Source organism: Drosophila sulfurigaster, chromosome 2R (assembly GCF_023558435.1).
Source record: "Drosophila sulfurigaster albostrigata strain 15112-1811.04 chromosome 2R, ASM2355843v2, whole genome shotgun sequence".
NCBI classification, from domain to species: domain Eukaryota; kingdom Metazoa; phylum Arthropoda; class Insecta; order Diptera; family Drosophilidae; genus Drosophila; species Drosophila sulfurigaster.
Genome location: NC_084882.1, coordinates 31,097,376 through 31,115,102, shown reverse-complemented (window position 1 = coordinate 31,115,102; position 17,727 = coordinate 31,097,376). Strand labels below are relative to the sequence as shown.

Sequence of the window (17,727 nt, the reverse complement as noted above, 5' to 3'; positions counted from 1 at the left end):
GTATGTTTGCAGTATATTCTGTATATTTTGAGAAAAATACCGTAAAATATATTTCTTTTATTCAAAATGGGTAGCGGGTATCTCTTAGTTGTTGTGAAAAGTACATCAATATACCAAATATAGCATTCGGTATGAGCTAGTATTTTTTGAATTATTAATTTGGTATATTTAAGGAATAATACCGCATTGTTTGCTTTTTGAAATTGAGTAGCGGATCAAGGAGGTAGTTAAGCACATTCAACTGTGGGCTTCTCACTTGTTGTTTATCAGACTATTCTTTTCATTCACCTAAAAAAGTAGGGATGTGTTTTAACTATCCCTGTTTGAAACCCTCATTTAAAAAACTAAATATTGTTGAATTTTTTATCAACATTAATTTCAAATAATCATAAGGTAAATGGGTGTTATTATCATCATTAATCTGTGTTTAAAACTTTGGAAAACTCTAACCCTAAAACCATATATATTTCCATTAATTGTCTGTAGCAGTAATTTTAATGAACATGAATGCCAACGAATTAATTAATTTAAGTAATTTCAAGTTGGAATTCATCATTTTCATATACATATGGAAAATGGGTTGTTTTTTTAGTATCATTAATCTAAGTTTAAGGCATTGTAAAACCTCGAGGTAACATTAAAACGAAACTAACCATAAGTTCACAACTAACACAACTTTGCAACCACTAAACATGGCCAAGAGCTTGTATTGTATTGTATTTTTGTATTTTTGTGGTGCAGGCTTCGTTGCATTAACCACCCTCTAACAAATTAACCAAACGTAAAAACCAAAAAGAAAAGTGTAACCACTATTTCACTTGTGCTAAACCAGTATTTTTCATTAATACGTGTCTGCTGTGGTGTTGGTCAACTTTAAGCCAATTGCGACGAATAAACTACAACCGAAAAAAAACATCCACCCTATTAAATTGCAGCCTCGCAGCTGGCAGCTGCTATTTCCGGCAGCGATGTCATGGAAACGTCATCGTCATCGGAACTGGAGTTCAGGTGCAGCACAACCTCTGGCCCCGGTCAGTCACACTACAGTGTCGAAGCGGATGAGTTCAAGTTGGTGTTTCTAAACTCGGACTCCTCATCGTCGTGCAAAGAAGAAGAGGAAGAGGAAGACGATGATACGGACAGTGCTTCGAGTTCTTCGTGCTCGACACATCAATGCCACAGCATTGTGAGCAATGTGGAGGATTGTGATTGGGATTACTTTGAGCCCTCGATGATAGCAGCCAGCACCACGACAACAACAACCACAACAATGATTGCCTACGCCAGCTCTGTGACACCTTCAACACCCACGCCTCCGCCTCGGTTTCGTCGTCGTTCCAGCGACAGCGATTCGCCGCTGTTGCAACGACGCCAGCAACTGCTGCGTGGCTATTGCAGCAAGATACGGGAAAGCGACACGGGAACAGGCACCGATGAAGAACTCCACATGCAGGCGGAGAGCAGCTCACAGACGAGCTCCGATCAGAATCAGACTCCGGCTACGACGGCCACGCTGCCGTTGAGCATGAAGGCGCGTATTAAGACGCGTTTCCTCAAGAGTCACCATCACCATCAGCACTATCATCGCTGTGGTTGCAATGCCACCATCTCAGCAACCGCTGCAGCAGCAACTCAACCACAATATGTCCCAATTCCTGTGCCCGTACCGATTCCCGTGCCACTCGCTGCCTATCACAATTGGCAGCTGGAACAGCATCCCAGCACCGCGTTGCTGGAGCAGGACGAACATTTGGCCGCCTCGCTGCAACAATTGTGGCAAGCAGCGGCAGCGGCAAGCGCCACACCGAATTCGTCGTCACAGCAGCAACAACAGGCGGCTGCAGCGGCGGCAGCAGCAGCGGCAATGGTTGCCTATTCGCAGCAATTCGCCGCGGCGAGCAACATGTTTGACGCAACGCCGCCGGCAACAACGAAAAGCTATCAGCAATTGCCAACAACAACGCGAGCAGCGGCAGCGGCAGCAGCAACACACCGATTGGGCGGCGGTGGCTTTAAGTCCTCGGCACCAGAGTTGAGCGCCTCGCTGGGCTCGTTGATGACGCAGTCGTTGTGCTCCACTGCCTCCAACTCGACGTCTTCATCCACAACGTCCGGCTATGGCACAGCGGCGGGTCGCAGCCTGGAAACTTTAGCCGGCTGTCTGTGTCTGGCCCAACAACAACAACAGCAGCAGCAGAAACAACAACTTGCTGCCAGTCAAATGGCTTTCAAGCCAGCTCCAACAAGTTTTGGTTTAGTAGCGCCGCGCACGCCGTCGTGTGAGCAACAACAAACGCAAACGCGTCTCTCGCTAGTTCGTATTAACGCTGACGACAACGCTGACGACGACGACGTCGACGACGTCGACGACGTCGACGTTGAAGCTGACGTCGCTGCTGACGTCGTCGCAACGCCCACAACAACACATAGATTGTGTAATGCGAGTGATAAAAGCAGCAGTAACAGCAACAGCGACGACGACGACGACGGCGTTAAATTTAGCGCACATGTTGTTGATGTTGCTGCTGTTGTGAGTGCTGTGACTGCTGATAAGTGTGAGGCGATGCTGCCAAATAAATGCCAAAAACTATGCGAAACAGTGCAAAACATAAAAGAACTAACAACGACAGCGGCAGCGGCAGCAACAAAATCAGCAACAGCAACAGAGATAGCAATAGCAACAGCAACAGCAGCAGAAACAGAAACAGAAAGACAAACCTACCTGGCGAGTAGAGACGACGACGAAGCAGTGGAAACAGCAAACGAAACAAATATACATAAAAATCAAGTACCAGCAACAAGAGCAACAACAACAACAACAGCAGCAGCAGCAGCAACCACAACTGGAGCCACATTGAGTGCGGCTGCTGCTGCTGCTCCTGCGGTAATAACTCGTTTCAGCAGCAACAGCCAAGTTGCAGTCGAAAATGTTGCGCCTAGAGAGCAGCAACTACAGCAACTACAACAGCAACATTGCCAGCTAGAGTCACAGCATTTTAGCAGCTGCTTAACGTTGTCCTCCAAGCGGTTTATAAATAAAGCGCCAGCCATGTCCGAGAGCGAGCCAAACGAAGCGATTGCCCATTTGCACAGCGAAAGCTATGCGGCGGCCAACAGCAGCAGCAACAGCAATAGCAGCAGCAACAGCAACAGTAATTGCAACAGCAACAACGACAACAGCGATGCGGAGGCTGAAGATGAGCGTAGCCCACGCAAGTTGGTGCAACGCAGCTATGATGTGGCCAAAGCCATGCAAGCTGAAGAAGAAATGTTGCCACCAGCTCCACCAGCAGCAGCACCACCAGCAGCCATGCAAATGGTACATCACAGCACCACCGATGGCAGCAGCAGCAGCAGCAGTGATGACAGCAGCTCTAGCTCCGAATCTTGTGACTCGGATGATACGGGAACTGTGGCAGATCGTCGTCCAAAGCGACGACGGTTTAACAAAGTGTTTGTGGTGAATCGTCATCATCATCAGCAGGCGGCACGTGTGCGACGCAGTTCGTCCACTGAAGGTGATTCATTGTCATCGTCGGATGCCAATCTGGATGATTCGTCCGATAACGATACCGATACCGAGCGCACCGATTGCGGCATTGTGCTCAACTATGTGAAGGCGTTGGGCGAAGAGCCAGAAGAACAACAGCCATTGGCAGTTGCACGTGATGTTGACGACAACCACGACAACGACAACGACGATGATGATGATGATGATGATGAAAGTGAACGCCGCGTTGCCAACTCAAGCGATGAGCTTGCCAACTGCATTGTTGTTGTCGGCGGCCGCACAGACGATGATGCCAATGCTGGTGGCGTTATATTGCACGGCATGCGTGCGTTGCCAGATCTCGAAAATAAAGAGCAATTAGAGCAAAGCAGCAATGCAGAGGAGCAACAACAACAACAACAACAACAATCTTCTTCGTCATCTTCACTGGAATTGAGCTCAGTCCTGGCGGCTTGCGATGAACTGCATAGCATTTCGAATGATGTGAATCGTTTGCTGGCGCTGCACAAGCAAAACTCACAGTTGGAACTGAAATTGCAGCGACTGCGACGCGGCGTTGCCGAAATCAATGAGGATCATCTGGTGTCCGGCATTGCTGCGGCTGCCACCCAAGCGGAGAAGCCCATAGAGTGCAGTAGCAGCTGCAGCAGTGGCGATAATAATAGCCCAGGGTGTTCAGGTAATGCACAGGAGGCAACCCTCGTGTTGTTAAAGCAAACTGAAACGCAAACCCAAACCCATTCCGAGAAAAGCATAAATGTAAATTCTAATGACGAAAGCGAAGCAGCGAAACAAAGCGCAAACAACGCTCAGCAGGGTAAACATGTAAACGAAAATGAGGAAGAACAAGCAGACGAAGAAGAAACGGCAACTCTTGGATTTTCACAGCAGCGGCGGCGGCCGCAGGTAAAAGCAAACACCGATAATAAAGTGGCAGTCATGCAAACAACAACAACAGCAGTAGCAGCAGCAGCAACGACGGCGTCGATGGCCATAGAAGAGCGAACAGCTGTGCAAACGCAGGCAACAGAGAAGCCAAAGGGTGAGGAGGAAGTTATGACGGGCAGCGAAGCATGCAAAATAAACGACGATTTGTTGGACCCTGACTACGACGACGATTACTCGTCGCACTCTCACTCTCTCACAGCAGCGAGTAAAGCACCTGAACTACAACAAGAACAAGAAGAGCGCCAGCAGGTAGCTGTAAAACAAACGAGAGCAACAGATGGTGGTGGTGTTGCTGAGAGTAATAAACGTGCGCTCTCTCACTCTCGCGAGCTACCTGTTGCTATCGCTCTGCACGAAGCCGATTGCGCAGCCGAAGTGAAGTCGCAGTCGCAGTCGCAGTCGCGTTCGGCATTGGTATGGGAAGCGGAGTCAGTCGAAAATGAAATGTTAAACGTTGCGGTTGAAGAGCCAAACGCGCGCCTAACGTTGTACTCGAGCAACAACAACAATAATAATAGTAATAATAATAATAGTAGTAGTAACAGCAACAACGGTGGCCATAATGACGGCGATTTCGCAGCACAAAAGACAAAAAGCAATAGCAGTAACAGCAGCAACAGAGCCGTTTTTGTTGTTGGCCAACAAAGTAACAGCAGCAGCAGCAGCAACAACAACTGTGACGTAGTGAATGTTAATGTGAATGTGAATGAATCGCGTGTGTTTGAAAGTTGTGAAAACGAATACGACAAAATATTTGGCAGTCACCAAGAACTGCAAAGCAGTCAAGCAACAACAGCTAACGAAACAGCAACAACTACAACAACTGCAATAGCAGCACCAACAACAATAACAACAACGTCAAGTGCAGTGAAGAATTCACTTTCGGCCAAATATCGCAGTTTAGTGATGATTACAAAAGACAACGAAAGCCCAACAACAACGATAGCGAGTAACGACAACGATTATGAAATGCCAACGATTGGCAGCAACAACAACAGCAACAGTAACAGCAAACATCGTCAACACTTTTGGCCAGAACTTTGGCAGTGAGTCACCCACTCTAGACACAATGCCAATTGATTTGCGAATAGGAGTCGCTGTTGGACTTGGCCATGAGCTGATTCCAACACCGACGCCAAGCGAGCGGGAATTGTCACGTGATTCCTACAGCGTGGATTCCCTTAACGAGCCAACAACATCCGCAGCCAATGCCAAAAAACAGCCTCGACGATGGCTTGGCTGACGATGATTCCTGGGTGGAGGAGCTGAGTCAACGCGGCGATCTTGATGAGGACGATGACAATCTGAGCAATGCCACCACAACACCCACAGCCACAGATTCCGAGGATGCGGAGGGAGATGGCGAACTGGGTGGACGCATTATGTACCTGGACCGCGAGGAGGAGCTGCGTGGCTATAATCGCTCAGCAATAGACTTTACGTTGCACACCATTGTCGAAGAGAGTTGCGAGGAGAGCGAGGTGGCTTCGATGCGTGCAGACAACGAGCTGGAAGAGCAGGATGATCTGGACGATATGGCCGAGAGACGCCGCCAACGCACGCTACAGCATCATCATCGTTTGAGCGCCTCCGAGTTGGAGAAATACTTCTTCTTTGGCCTCGGCGATGGCAAGGTGATGAGTTCCATTGATACGCGTGGTGACGACACAGCCTCTGAGGTTAGTTCTGAGTGCTCGGAGAGCGTGGACTCGCTGCCTCACGAGGATCAGTTGCTGGATGGTGCACATAGTGCTGCGGATTTAGCTTCCTCAAGGCTGGAGAAATATTTCCTGTCCGGTTTCATGGGCTTCAGTGGCGGCGAGAAGCAGGTGGATAGCGATGAGAGTGGCGGCAGTGTGGGCAGCGATAGCGAAGGACATCCAAGTCCCAGTCAGCGTCGCAAGCGTTTGGTGCGTGCTCGAGGCACGCCACGCAGCCACAACTCGTCCCTAGACAATCTGCTGCTGCCCGATGCCTTGGATCCCTTGGATGCCACTGCCACAGCAGCTGCAGCAGCTGAGGATACCTCAGAGTCAGAGGCTGGTTGCGATGACACTGTCATACATCTGGTTAATGCCGGAGATCGTGCCTCCGATGGCAGCTCGTCGGACACAATCAAACGCAAGAAGCAGCTGCGTAAGCGTCACGATTCGCTCGACGAAAAGAAGCTTCACGAGGCAGCTGATGGCGCCACATCGGTCACGGATTGTGCCACACAGGCGCAAGCGCAGGCCAAGAAGCAACAGCATCACAGTCGCGACAGCGGATTTGTGGGCAGCAACGATGATCTGTTAAAATCTCCGGATTGCGAGCCGAGCAAATCGCCGACGCCTGCGTTGGGACAGATTAGCGAGGATCGCGAGCCTTTCGCTAGCAGTGACAGCGCCTCAATTAGTCTGGCCAAAATGGATATGCCGAGCACGAGTTCAGGAGCAGCAGCTGCACCACGCCGAGTTACGCTAAATCCCTTAGCACTGCCAGTGACAGGAAGCACAAGTGTCACGACCAGTTCGAATCTGGTGCGCAAGGATAGCTTCAACAACTGGAGCTCCGATGAGGAGACCAATCTGATGATGAGCAAAATGCGGCAGTTCTTCAAGACACTCATTGTGGCCACAGCGAATGCCCAACAGAGTCAGAGTCAGGTGCAAGGCGGAAATCAACTCCCAGGACAGTCGCCAAGTGCAGGCAGCACTCCCAGCTCTGTGCGCCGCTTGGCCAGCAAGGCGGCCAACAAATCGCGACCAGCGCAGTTGGCGTACTTTGAGAATGAGCTGACGCGTCTGATGAAAACCGTGCCGGGCATCAACGATGAGCAGGTGCGCGAGATAGTCGAGTATCTGAGCAGCGAGGACACTTGGTCAGACTCTTATGACTCCTCGGATTACACAAGCTCGGATCTGGAGGGATCTGAGCACAAGGGGCAGCTAAAGGCGCAGATCTCGGCCAGCTGTCAGCAGATTATCAACAAATTCGAGGTGGATGAGGAAGGTGTGCGTGGCGATGGCGGTTTGCTGGATGAGGCGCATGCTCTGAACGGAGACACGGCTTTTGTCTATCAGAAGTTGGTTGCTTCGTTTAGCAAAGTGGCAGTGGGTGAGGTGGCTACGGAGGAGCAGCCACCACCTGTGGCAGCGGATGAGGATCGCGTGTCCACGGGCAGCACAGAGCAGCGTTCACCTCAACTGTTTGCCAAGGTGATGCAACACATTGGCACCCGTTTGGTGGCGCTGATGCATGAGGTGAGCAGTGGCAATGAGACGCCGACATCGACGCGACACAGTCGTCGTGTGCAGGCCAAGATCTCGGCCACCACCACGGAGGACGAGGAGGATGAGGTGGAGCAGCTTAAGACGCTGCCACTGAAGCAGTTGAAGCTGCGCAGTCGCTCGCATGATTTGCTGCTGGATGGCGCCGGCAACTCGGCGCCACACTCAACACATCAGAGTCAGGCACATGGACAACTGACAGCTGGAGCAGCACATCATCTGACTGCAGCAGGAGCGGGAGCTGGAACAGGAACAGCATCGGGAGAGAATCAGGGAGAAGAGTGCGGCGTGGCAAGCGACTATGAGCGCTTCTCGTGGCGCGGCAGTTTTGAGTCGGCATTACTGGCTAATGGCGACAGCAGAACGAGGCTCAGCCAGCTGAGCCAGCTAGACAGAGACAACTCATCGTCTGCGTCCGCTTTGGCTGTGGCAAAGCGCCGATCTGCAGGCGATCTGTTGTTCAGCCAGCATCAGCAGAGTCTCAGCCGCGAGCAACTCGATCGTGTGCGCTCCTGTGGCAGCATCGGTGGCGGCGATGTCCATCATCATCAGCTCGAGGCATCGCCCGCCAAACCTTGGCTCTCCTCGGCCAGCTCCTGTGCAGACTCCTCGAAGGATGTGCGACGCTCCAGTGTGCCCGATGCCATCTACGAAACGGATTCCAGCGACGAGGGAGGCGCAGCAGCACAGTTCAGTGTCAATCGCTCGACGTTGCCACGGAGTTTAACGGGTGGCGTGCAGGTGGCAAGCACCAACTCACTGCCACGTCTGCCCACCAGCTCGGTGGCTTCGGTGGGCGCGGCTTTCACCAGCACACCCATCACCAAGTCACAGAGTGCCCTCAACTACACGCCCTCATCGACGGGCAGCGCGAAGAGTGCACGATATCGCTCTCCGGGATTGGCGGCACGTGCTGCTGCTGCGGCCAGTGGCAACAGCATCAGTCTGAGCAGCATCGGTGTGGCAAGTAGCAGCTCCGCGGGCAGCGGCAAGAAAATCACAGGTGGACTGCAACAGTTCCTCTACTCCAAACGGGATGCGCGTAAACGTTTAAATATGTCAGCGGGTGAGTTCATTAAAGTGCTTAAACTAGCTCAAAGATACACATACCACAAGATACAAAGATACATTGACACACACACATACCTCGAGGTGGTGCCTAGGAGTTCTATTTGACGCATGCCACGCATAGTTGCCACACATTTTTGGCGGCTGTTTAGGCCAACTGTTGCTTGGCTTTGACGTGCTAAAAGGATTTCTGAAGTATGCACAGCTTAATGCTGATTAATCCGCTCTAATTAGCAATTATTGTTGATGAGCACATTAGTAGTAATAAGACATCTCAATTGAGTTCTAGGTGCTTAACATTCTGTTATTTGCGAATAACATGGCAAATATATAATATTTCTGGCTTTTCCGGAGTTTGATAAAAATGTTTTAAGCTCAAGATGATTCATAAACATGAATCAAAAAAGTAGATTCAGTTGTATAAGACTCCTAAAGTCTTGGGGTTCTTTGTAGTGGCTTATCAAATGTTCAATGTGATTATTATTATGTGGGGAAAAAACGATTACTGGGACCCAGTTGATCTACCTTATAATATATAACACCTTTGTTGACTGTGATTAGCTGCAATGTCATTGCCTGATATGTTTATTGCCTGATTAATACTGCTAAGTTTATGCTCGTGATCAAGGTAAAGATTATATTAGGCTAATCGATTTGGCATTTTATTTAGCGCCTTTAAGCAAATTTGAGCAAATTTAATGTACTTAAATTTTAATTGGCAATCTAAAAGCAATTGATTAAGTTTACTATTAAAACCTGAATTTGTCAAGTATTAATTTGTGAACTAACAAGTCTTACATACCCCACCTTTAGGTCTGCTACCCTATAAACTATTTCTATTATGACACTATTTTCTTTAGGCCTCTTTTTGTGTCTTACATGTTCCCTTTTGAGTTCGTCTCCCTAATACGAATATGTTACTTATAGTATAGTATAGACAGCCAAATCGTCGTAGTGAAGAATGTTTTGGGACTGTCTGTTTGTGCCCGTGGGGCATTCTGACCAAAATAAACTCAATCAAGGTCAATTAACTGTATCCATATTAAGCGCTATGCTCGTTGCCAGCTTCGCTCGGTTCAAGTTAAAGCGATTTTCGCCAAAGCGCCAACTGTTGATGTGGATGTGAATGTGGATGTTGATGTTGATGTTGATGCCAGTTCCGCTTGACGGGGGCGTCAGTTGTTCATCATCTCGTTGTTGTTTTTACGTCTGCTGCTGCTGCTGTCGTTGCCTATTTATTAGTTGGCCAAAAAAAAGCTGTTTTGCAGCTTGGTCAATGAAACTGGTACTCGACTTTAAACTCTTGCTCATAATATATACACTCGAACCTTGCGATACACGCAGGCGGGCTTTGAACTTTGTTTCCATTGTGTCAAACTAGGGATGGGCGCGTGACTCAAAAGGAGGAAAAGGGTGGAGTTGCAAAGCTGCGAGGGAGGAATGTGGCAAGACAATACTTTACTGCATATAATTATGTGAAGTGTGCGGCGCATGTTAATGAAACAATTTGAAATCAAGTTCGTAAATTGTGGGAACCACTAAATTCTGCAAAATTCAGAGAGCTTATTAAAATACATGCGACTTAATTGAATGCAAAGACAATTCAATTTGGTCGAGTTGTTAAACCAACATAAACAAGAGTCAAAGTTGTGGCTTGTTGGGGTAGAAGGCACTTTATAATAAAGGGAAGTTCAATGAGAACTGAATGTAATTAGGTGGGATCTTTAAATCATGCATCAATCAGTTTAAAGATTGAAATAAAATACATTTTCTTTATATTATTTATAAAGTTTAATTCTCTAATAAATAAAATTTATAATACGATTTCTTGAGTGCAAAGTACAACGGTTTAAATTAGTAAACTAAGTACACAAAGTTTTGCACTTTCACCATAATCAATCATGATTAAATTTGTAGTATCTGTATAGCTGCTTTTAGCTATTGCATAATAATGTTTACCCAACCCAACTAACTTTCATTTATGTATTGTGCATTTTTGATTATTAAAAGTTGTGTTCATACTTTTTTATAAATTCCAAAGCATTCTTCAAGGAGTGTTTTGTCGTGATCTTTCAATAATTTAGAAGCTAAAAATACTTGCTGTATTTAAGCTGATGACTCATAATCTGAAGTCTTCGCTTACGTCATAAAAACATGTATTTACATTTCTGATTATTCAATTAAGAATCTTCCACGCTTCAAAAGTTTGAATCGCTTTATTCAATCATATATCAATCAAGCTTTATAAGCTCCGCATTACATGAATATTCATTTAAATATCGATCACGCTGCCATCACTAATGCAAATCTCTCTTCGAGTCAATTCGACTGCTGTATTTAAACAGCTTTGTGTAACGAGATTGTTTTGGTTTGTTGTTACCAAAAAACACAATTATTCGGTTGGCCAATGGTTCAATGGATCTGAGCCGAAGCCGAAGCTGAAGCAGAGGCTGAAAAATGAGTACACTCGAATGTCTGCGTACAATATCATTTAAGCACATTGACGTTGATAAAGTGTTTTGCTGCTTGTTTATTTCCTGAACGAGTCGACTCGGTGCTGTGTATTATTTGCTTTTGCATAAAGTAATTAATGTTTTTGAACCCGAACAGTTGTGACAACAGCAACAACAGCAACAATTGCATCAAATGGATTTTGCATTATTTTCGTGCTTGGCTGCACCACTGTGCAACATGGTGCAATGCGCCACATGCAGCACGGAAGTGGTTGGCCATCCGGGCATTTTTAAATGCCGATTTAAGCAAATTTAAATATGTAAACATTCGGAAGCACCCTGTTTTTGTATTTTTCTCTATTCGAACAACTAACGACACACCCATTATTATGTCAGTCAATGCTTGTAATCAAATTAACCTTTACGGCACGAACGGAAAGATCTGTGACAGATCTGTGGCTGTTGCCATCTCTGTTGCACTTGCCACATTTATCGAATCGTTTCGTTAATTGCACTTTCATTGGCGCTCGACCCTCGAAGGCGAAAGTTCAATATTTCAATAATTGAATATAACTTAGATTTGCGGACATCTCGAGCTTGAGTTTAGACGAGAGTTCTCGTCTCTCACTAGTTCAGTGGTTCAGTGGCTCTGGCCTAACGCGACACGCTCCATGCTCAACGGCACTTTGCACGCTCTATAAGGTGCCACATTGAAAAACACAGAAACTCAAACTCGAAACTCGCATTGAAATCGAAATTAAAATTGAAATCGAAATCGAGAAGCGCATCGAAATAAATATTTCTCAAAACTCGCACACTCGCAACACTCGCGCCACGTCAAGTGAAAGTGTTTTTTTTTTCTCTCTCGTGGTTTTTGTTGATTTTCGTTTTGGTTTAGGGTTTGCCTTGAACACCCCAACTTCGTCTCTCCTCTTTTTCTGTGGCTGTCTCACTTTGTGGTCTTTAAGTATGCCAAACTAGTAGAAATTATGGCCAACGGGGGCTGGGCCATAAAGCATATAAAGTATGCATGAAAAGCGAGTCAATAAATCGTGACTGCATTCGAGAGAATTTTCACAGTAATGCCAAATAAAATGTAGTGAAATAAGAAAACCGCAGCTGAATGCAAAATATCCAGCAGCCATAAATGGATAATAGTACAATAAGCACATAATAAAATCAAAAGTGATGTGAGATGAAGAAAAATGATTGAAGTCATAATAAAATGGCTGATAAAGCCATTGTTGGAATTTACTACCTACAATTCTTTCCTGAACTCAGTTAAAAGTTATACTATGTATAGTTTATAGTATTATAGATATACTTTGTTCTTAAATTGAGTTCGCTTTAATACCAATTAATAAATGGGCATTTGTAGTATTTTGAATATACTGTGTTCTTAAATTGGTGTCGCTTTAATACAAAATTATACAATAAATAAACATTTGTAGTATTTTAAATACACTGTGTTGGTTTCGCTTCAATTCAAGCAACCAAAAGGTGGAGTCTACAATTGCAAAGCAAACTTCAGCTGTCTACAATACTTGTTTGCTAATTTTGTTTCGTGTAGTATCATAGATCAAACTATACTTAGGCACTGATAGACAGAGCTTTCTTTAACCATACCAAAAATATAAGTGAAATTTACACTCTAGACTCCGTCATAAATTTATTATGCCCCAGAACAATGATATAAATACAGACACGAGCAGTACTCGAAGTCGCTTTCGCATGATTCAATTCGCTTTGGGCGTTATATGGCCCAATTATTTGTGTGTTTACACACGCTGTTTGGGGCAAACCTTCAGCTTAATTATGGGCGTTATGCTGACACCCGATGCCAAGTAGTATCTAATTGCGAGTTTTTTTCGGTTGTCGAATTTCGTAGCCAAGGCTGCAAGGCAAGTTCAAGTGCAATTTGAACAGTTTTTCAATTGAATTGACGTCGTTCTGCCAGCCTTGATTTTGTTTCTTTCCTCCCCCAAGCGTTCTGTTGTGTGAGTTAAGATAAGTTACTAGAAATCCAAAACCCAATTACGTGTCATAGTTTTCCCCTTTAGATTGCTTATCGCTGTGTCTTATCAAAAACTCACACCAAGTGTAAATAAAAAGCAACAGCTGGCAACAGACGACGACGACAACAACAATCGCAACTAACAATAACAAACGACGAAATGTCTTGAAGTACTTCTAAAAACGAACAAAAAAAGCTGCATTTAATTGTGATAATGAAAAAAGTGACGCGTTTAATTGGCAAACGGGGCCAACGAAGTGGGCAGCGTGAGTCGCCCAAAGATGCCACCGGTTACAATGCGTTTGTGCGTCCCGCGCGTGCAACTGCAACACAGCCAGCTGCTGTGCACAATTATGGCCATAAGTCGATGGCCATTAAGACAACGCCAGCGGGCGGCGGACCAACGACAACGGGCAAAATTCAATATGCTGCCCTCAATCGTTTGCGCAACAGCAACAGTTGCTGCAGCAGCAGCAGCACAACAGCCACAACACTGACTGCAAAAAGTACACGACGCCGCCGCTGGCTGCGGCAACTCTGCTGTGGTTGCTGGCGCCGTCGTGGGCGACGACGACACCAACAACGGCAACGACAACGCCACAGCTATTGGCACAAATCGAAGTTGAACTGGCTGTGGCAGCTGCTGCGTTGCAACGGCGGCGGCTGCAGAGGGCGAAGGGGTGGCAGCTATCATTACGATTACGATGAGGAGGATGATGATATCGATGCCAAAGTGGCAGCCTACATACTGGAGATGAAGCAACGCGAAGCTGCCACAAGCAGCACGCAGCAAAGTGAGCAAGTCGAAGAAGCAGAAACAACTACGGTTTTTATGAGGGTGCAAGAGGCGACACCAACGCCGCCAGCACTGCCACAACCGGAGGCACAACAGCAGCAGCATCAGCAGCAGGAGCTGAAGCAGCGCGCCTGGACCTGGGATGACAGTTTGCGTTCCAATTCGGATCGCTTTCTGGAAACGCTCGAGGAGGAGATGATGCCGGGCGCTGCGGCAGCTGCTGCTGCTGTTGCACCTGGTGCACGGCTGTCGCTGACATTGCAACGCCGCACCCCGTTGCATGTCACTTTCCAGGAGGTGCAAGGTATGGCGGCACAGCTAGCACAAGCCACAGCCACCTGCCACCTGCCACCTCCCATTGCCTGCTTGCTGCATGCCGCTCAAAACTTTGCAACTGAATCATTTCTTTAATCATAGCTTGATTGACTGATTGCAAATGACTCTTAAATGTTCGATGAGTGTGTGTTTGTTTTTGTTGAGTGTGCTCATTAGTTGTGCGTAATTGCGGAAGAAAGTCGTTTAATGATGTGTTTATTTCTATTTCTCTTCAATCTGATTACAGAGGAAGCCAAGGCAGCAGCCGAGGAGTTAAGCCACTCGCCGGTAATTGGTCAACGACATACGGATGCTGCCTCCAGTCCCATACAGTCGCGTGCCTCCAGCGAAGCGTGGCCAGTGCAATCCGACGAGGACATCGATCGTCTCGTGGCGATGCATCAGAATCGCAGCAGTCTCAGCTCTCTGGGCGTAAGTACTTACTATTCGGAAGTATTGTTGATTCTATTCTTACTCAGTAGACTTCTGTCAGCCATCAAATCGAAAGTCTTGTCTTTAAAAGTAACCATCTTTATTTAATTCCTCTCCTATAAACTATACAAGAATTTAACTTTAACATTATATACGTCTTCTTCATTTTCGTAGTAATTCAACCCCTTTCTGATAATTAGAAATAGAAGATCTTTTATTATTTCCTCTTTCGATCATTTTTAATTTACTTTTCTATTTCATATAAACTATTGAAGACTTAATCATCAAGAAATCTATTATTCATTTTAAATTCAACATCTCTTTGATTCATTTGTTTCGATACGCTTCTCTTTTCATCCCATTTACTACCCATGAATTCGCATTCTACTAATTCTCGCTCCATCGTAAATTTACATCTTCAAACTCATCTAATGTATCTCTTTCTTTTGCAGGTTCGCTCTGAGTCCATGGCCAGTGTTTATTCAGGCGCCGGAGAAGGTCGCTATGGCACCGTTGTGGTCAAGGGTCAGGTGGAGTTTGGCATGCAGTACAACTACAAGTTGGGTGCATTGGAGATACACGTGGTGCGCTGCAAAGATCTAGCTGCTGTGGACGCCAAGCGCAATCGCAGCGATCCCTACGTGAAGGTAACTATTCCCCATACTTTTCCAAGTAAAACAAACTTACTAAAACTCCCCTCTTTACTTCATTTTACAGGTCTATTTGCTGCCCGACAAGTCAAAGGCTGGCAAGCGCAAGACCAAAGTCAAGAAACACACACTCAACCCGATCTTCGATGAAACTCTGCGCTTCCACACGCCCATCTCCAGCCTGGAAACACGCACCTTGTGGCTAACCGTGTGGCACTCTGATATGTTTGGGCGCAACGATTTCCTGGGCGAAGTCAGCGTCAATCTGCAGGGTCGCCTCTTTGACAATCCGCAATCACAGTGGTATCTGCTCCAGGAACGCGTAAGTTTAACAAAGCATTTCTCAAAAGATCCTTTCTTTAATCAATTTATTTTTCTACTCGCAGAGCGAACCTTTTGATGAGGTGGCCACTTATCGCGGCGATATTGTGGTTGGCTTGAAATACATTCCTCCAGAGAATCTGAAATCTTCGATCTTCTCGCGTGGCTCCAGCCTCACGGGCAGCTCATCCAATCTGCGTAAGTTCGGAGGCAGCATAAAATCGGTGGCCTCCAAGTCGGATCGAAGCACCAAGGGCGGTCAGCTGCATGTGCTGGTCAAGGAGGCCAAGCACTTGAGTCCGATTAAGACCAACGGCACCTGTGATGCCTTCTGCAAGAGGTAAGCGGTGTAACTTATAGCTTTTTTTACCTAAAACTAATTCTTGAAATGTTTTCTTAGCTATCTGCTGCCGGATCGCACGCGCAGCTCCAAGCAGAAGACGCCTGTGGTCAAGCGCACCTTGCATCCCAGTTGGAATTATACGTTTGTCTACGAGGATGTTTCGTTGGAGGATTTATCAGAGCGCGCTTTAGAGTTAACCGTTTGGGATCACGATCGTTTGGCCAGCAATGAATTTGTGGGCGGCATACGATTCTCCCTCGGCACGGGTAGGTTTTTAAATTAAATAAAAAGTTGCAGCTTATTAACATTATGGCTTTCTTTAAACAGGTCGCAGTTATGGCAGACAGGTGGAGTGGATGGATGCCACTGGCAAGGAGCTGTCTCTGTGGCAAAATATGCTGGATCGTCCCAACTTTTGGGTGGAGGGCAGCCTCGTGTTGCGCTCCAGTCTCGATGGCATACGCGCCACATTGCCATAGGCACAGCCAGTGTCTGAGCCACAGCCAGCTACGTCACAATTTGCATTGTAGTAATTTATTGCCTAGCTACACACCCACACAAATATGCATAAATATATATATATATCGTTATATATATATAGATGTATATATAGTACATACTTATTCATATATAATGTTGCAGTTAGCGTTTGCCCCCGGGCACATATTGTATTTGTATTGTATTGTGTTGTATACTGTATTAATTATGAACTATGTAGTTGTTGGATGACAAGCATTACTAGAAACTTAAGAATGGATCACACTATACAAAATCGGAAACCAGTTGCGATTCGCAACGATTCGCTTCGATTCGTTTGGCGATTCGTTTACTGGGCTGTTGCACACACATGTATGATGAGTACTCGGGCTCAAGTTTCGATTCGCGCACGCAATTTAGAACGATTTATATAGGAAGATTTTCAATACTCGAATATGTGGATGGATATAGCATTGATGACACTGCAAATAATAAGTATATTATATACATATTGTAGTTTAAGGCAGCACAATGTTCAAAATACGATAAAAAAAAAAAACAAAAACAAGAAAAACAGAAGCGTTATCAAATTAATTGCACTATTCATAAGTGATGAAGCTATAGCAGCAACAAGTGTAAAGCAAATAAACAAAACAAAAAAAAATGTGGATTGCTCATCTCAAATGATGACGATGACGACGACAAAGTATATAGCCCATGCATAGGCTACATCTAGACACTTAAGATCCATTGTGTGTGTATTTTTTGAAAAGAAACAAAAACAAACAAACATAAGATGAACTTGCAATTTTGCATAATGTATGCATTAAACTACGATAATAACTGAACCGACATAAACTAAGCTATATGATACATAATGTCTACTATTAACTATCAATAATAATAATCGATGATAAATACAAATAACAATTTTGTAAATGCAACTTTTTCGTTTTGTTTTTCCATCCGCTTTTTATTATTTTTCACCTTCCTCCCATAGCACTTAAGCAAACGCCATTCTAAACTTTATACATACTCATACTATAAATGATATACTATTACGATATACATATATGCATACTATATAGCAATCCAGACTTCAAGCATATCGCAATCACTCTGTACAAGTA

The 17,727-nt window shown here is 45.7% G+C and overlaps 1 protein-coding gene across 1 annotated transcript in view; it reads left to right on the top strand.

Annotated features, from left to right (window-relative positions):
* The window catches only part of LOC133837043 (serine-rich adhesin for platelets), a 77,089-nt gene extending 59,883 nt beyond the window's left edge, over nt 1-17,206 (top strand). The window contains 9 exon segments of the mRNA XM_062267694.1: nt 936-5,505; nt 5,507-5,666; nt 5,668-8,794; nt 14,622-14,806; nt 15,259-15,453; nt 15,524-15,778; nt 15,843-16,117; nt 16,178-16,386; nt 16,448-17,206. Coding sequence (XP_062123678.1) covers nt 936-5,505; nt 5,507-5,666; nt 5,668-8,794; nt 14,622-14,806; nt 15,259-15,453; nt 15,524-15,778; nt 15,843-16,117; nt 16,178-16,386; nt 16,448-16,599 — 9,128 coding nt within the window. The 3' untranslated portion in view covers nt 16,600-17,206.
* Nucleotides 17,207-17,727: the final 521 nt, after the last annotated feature.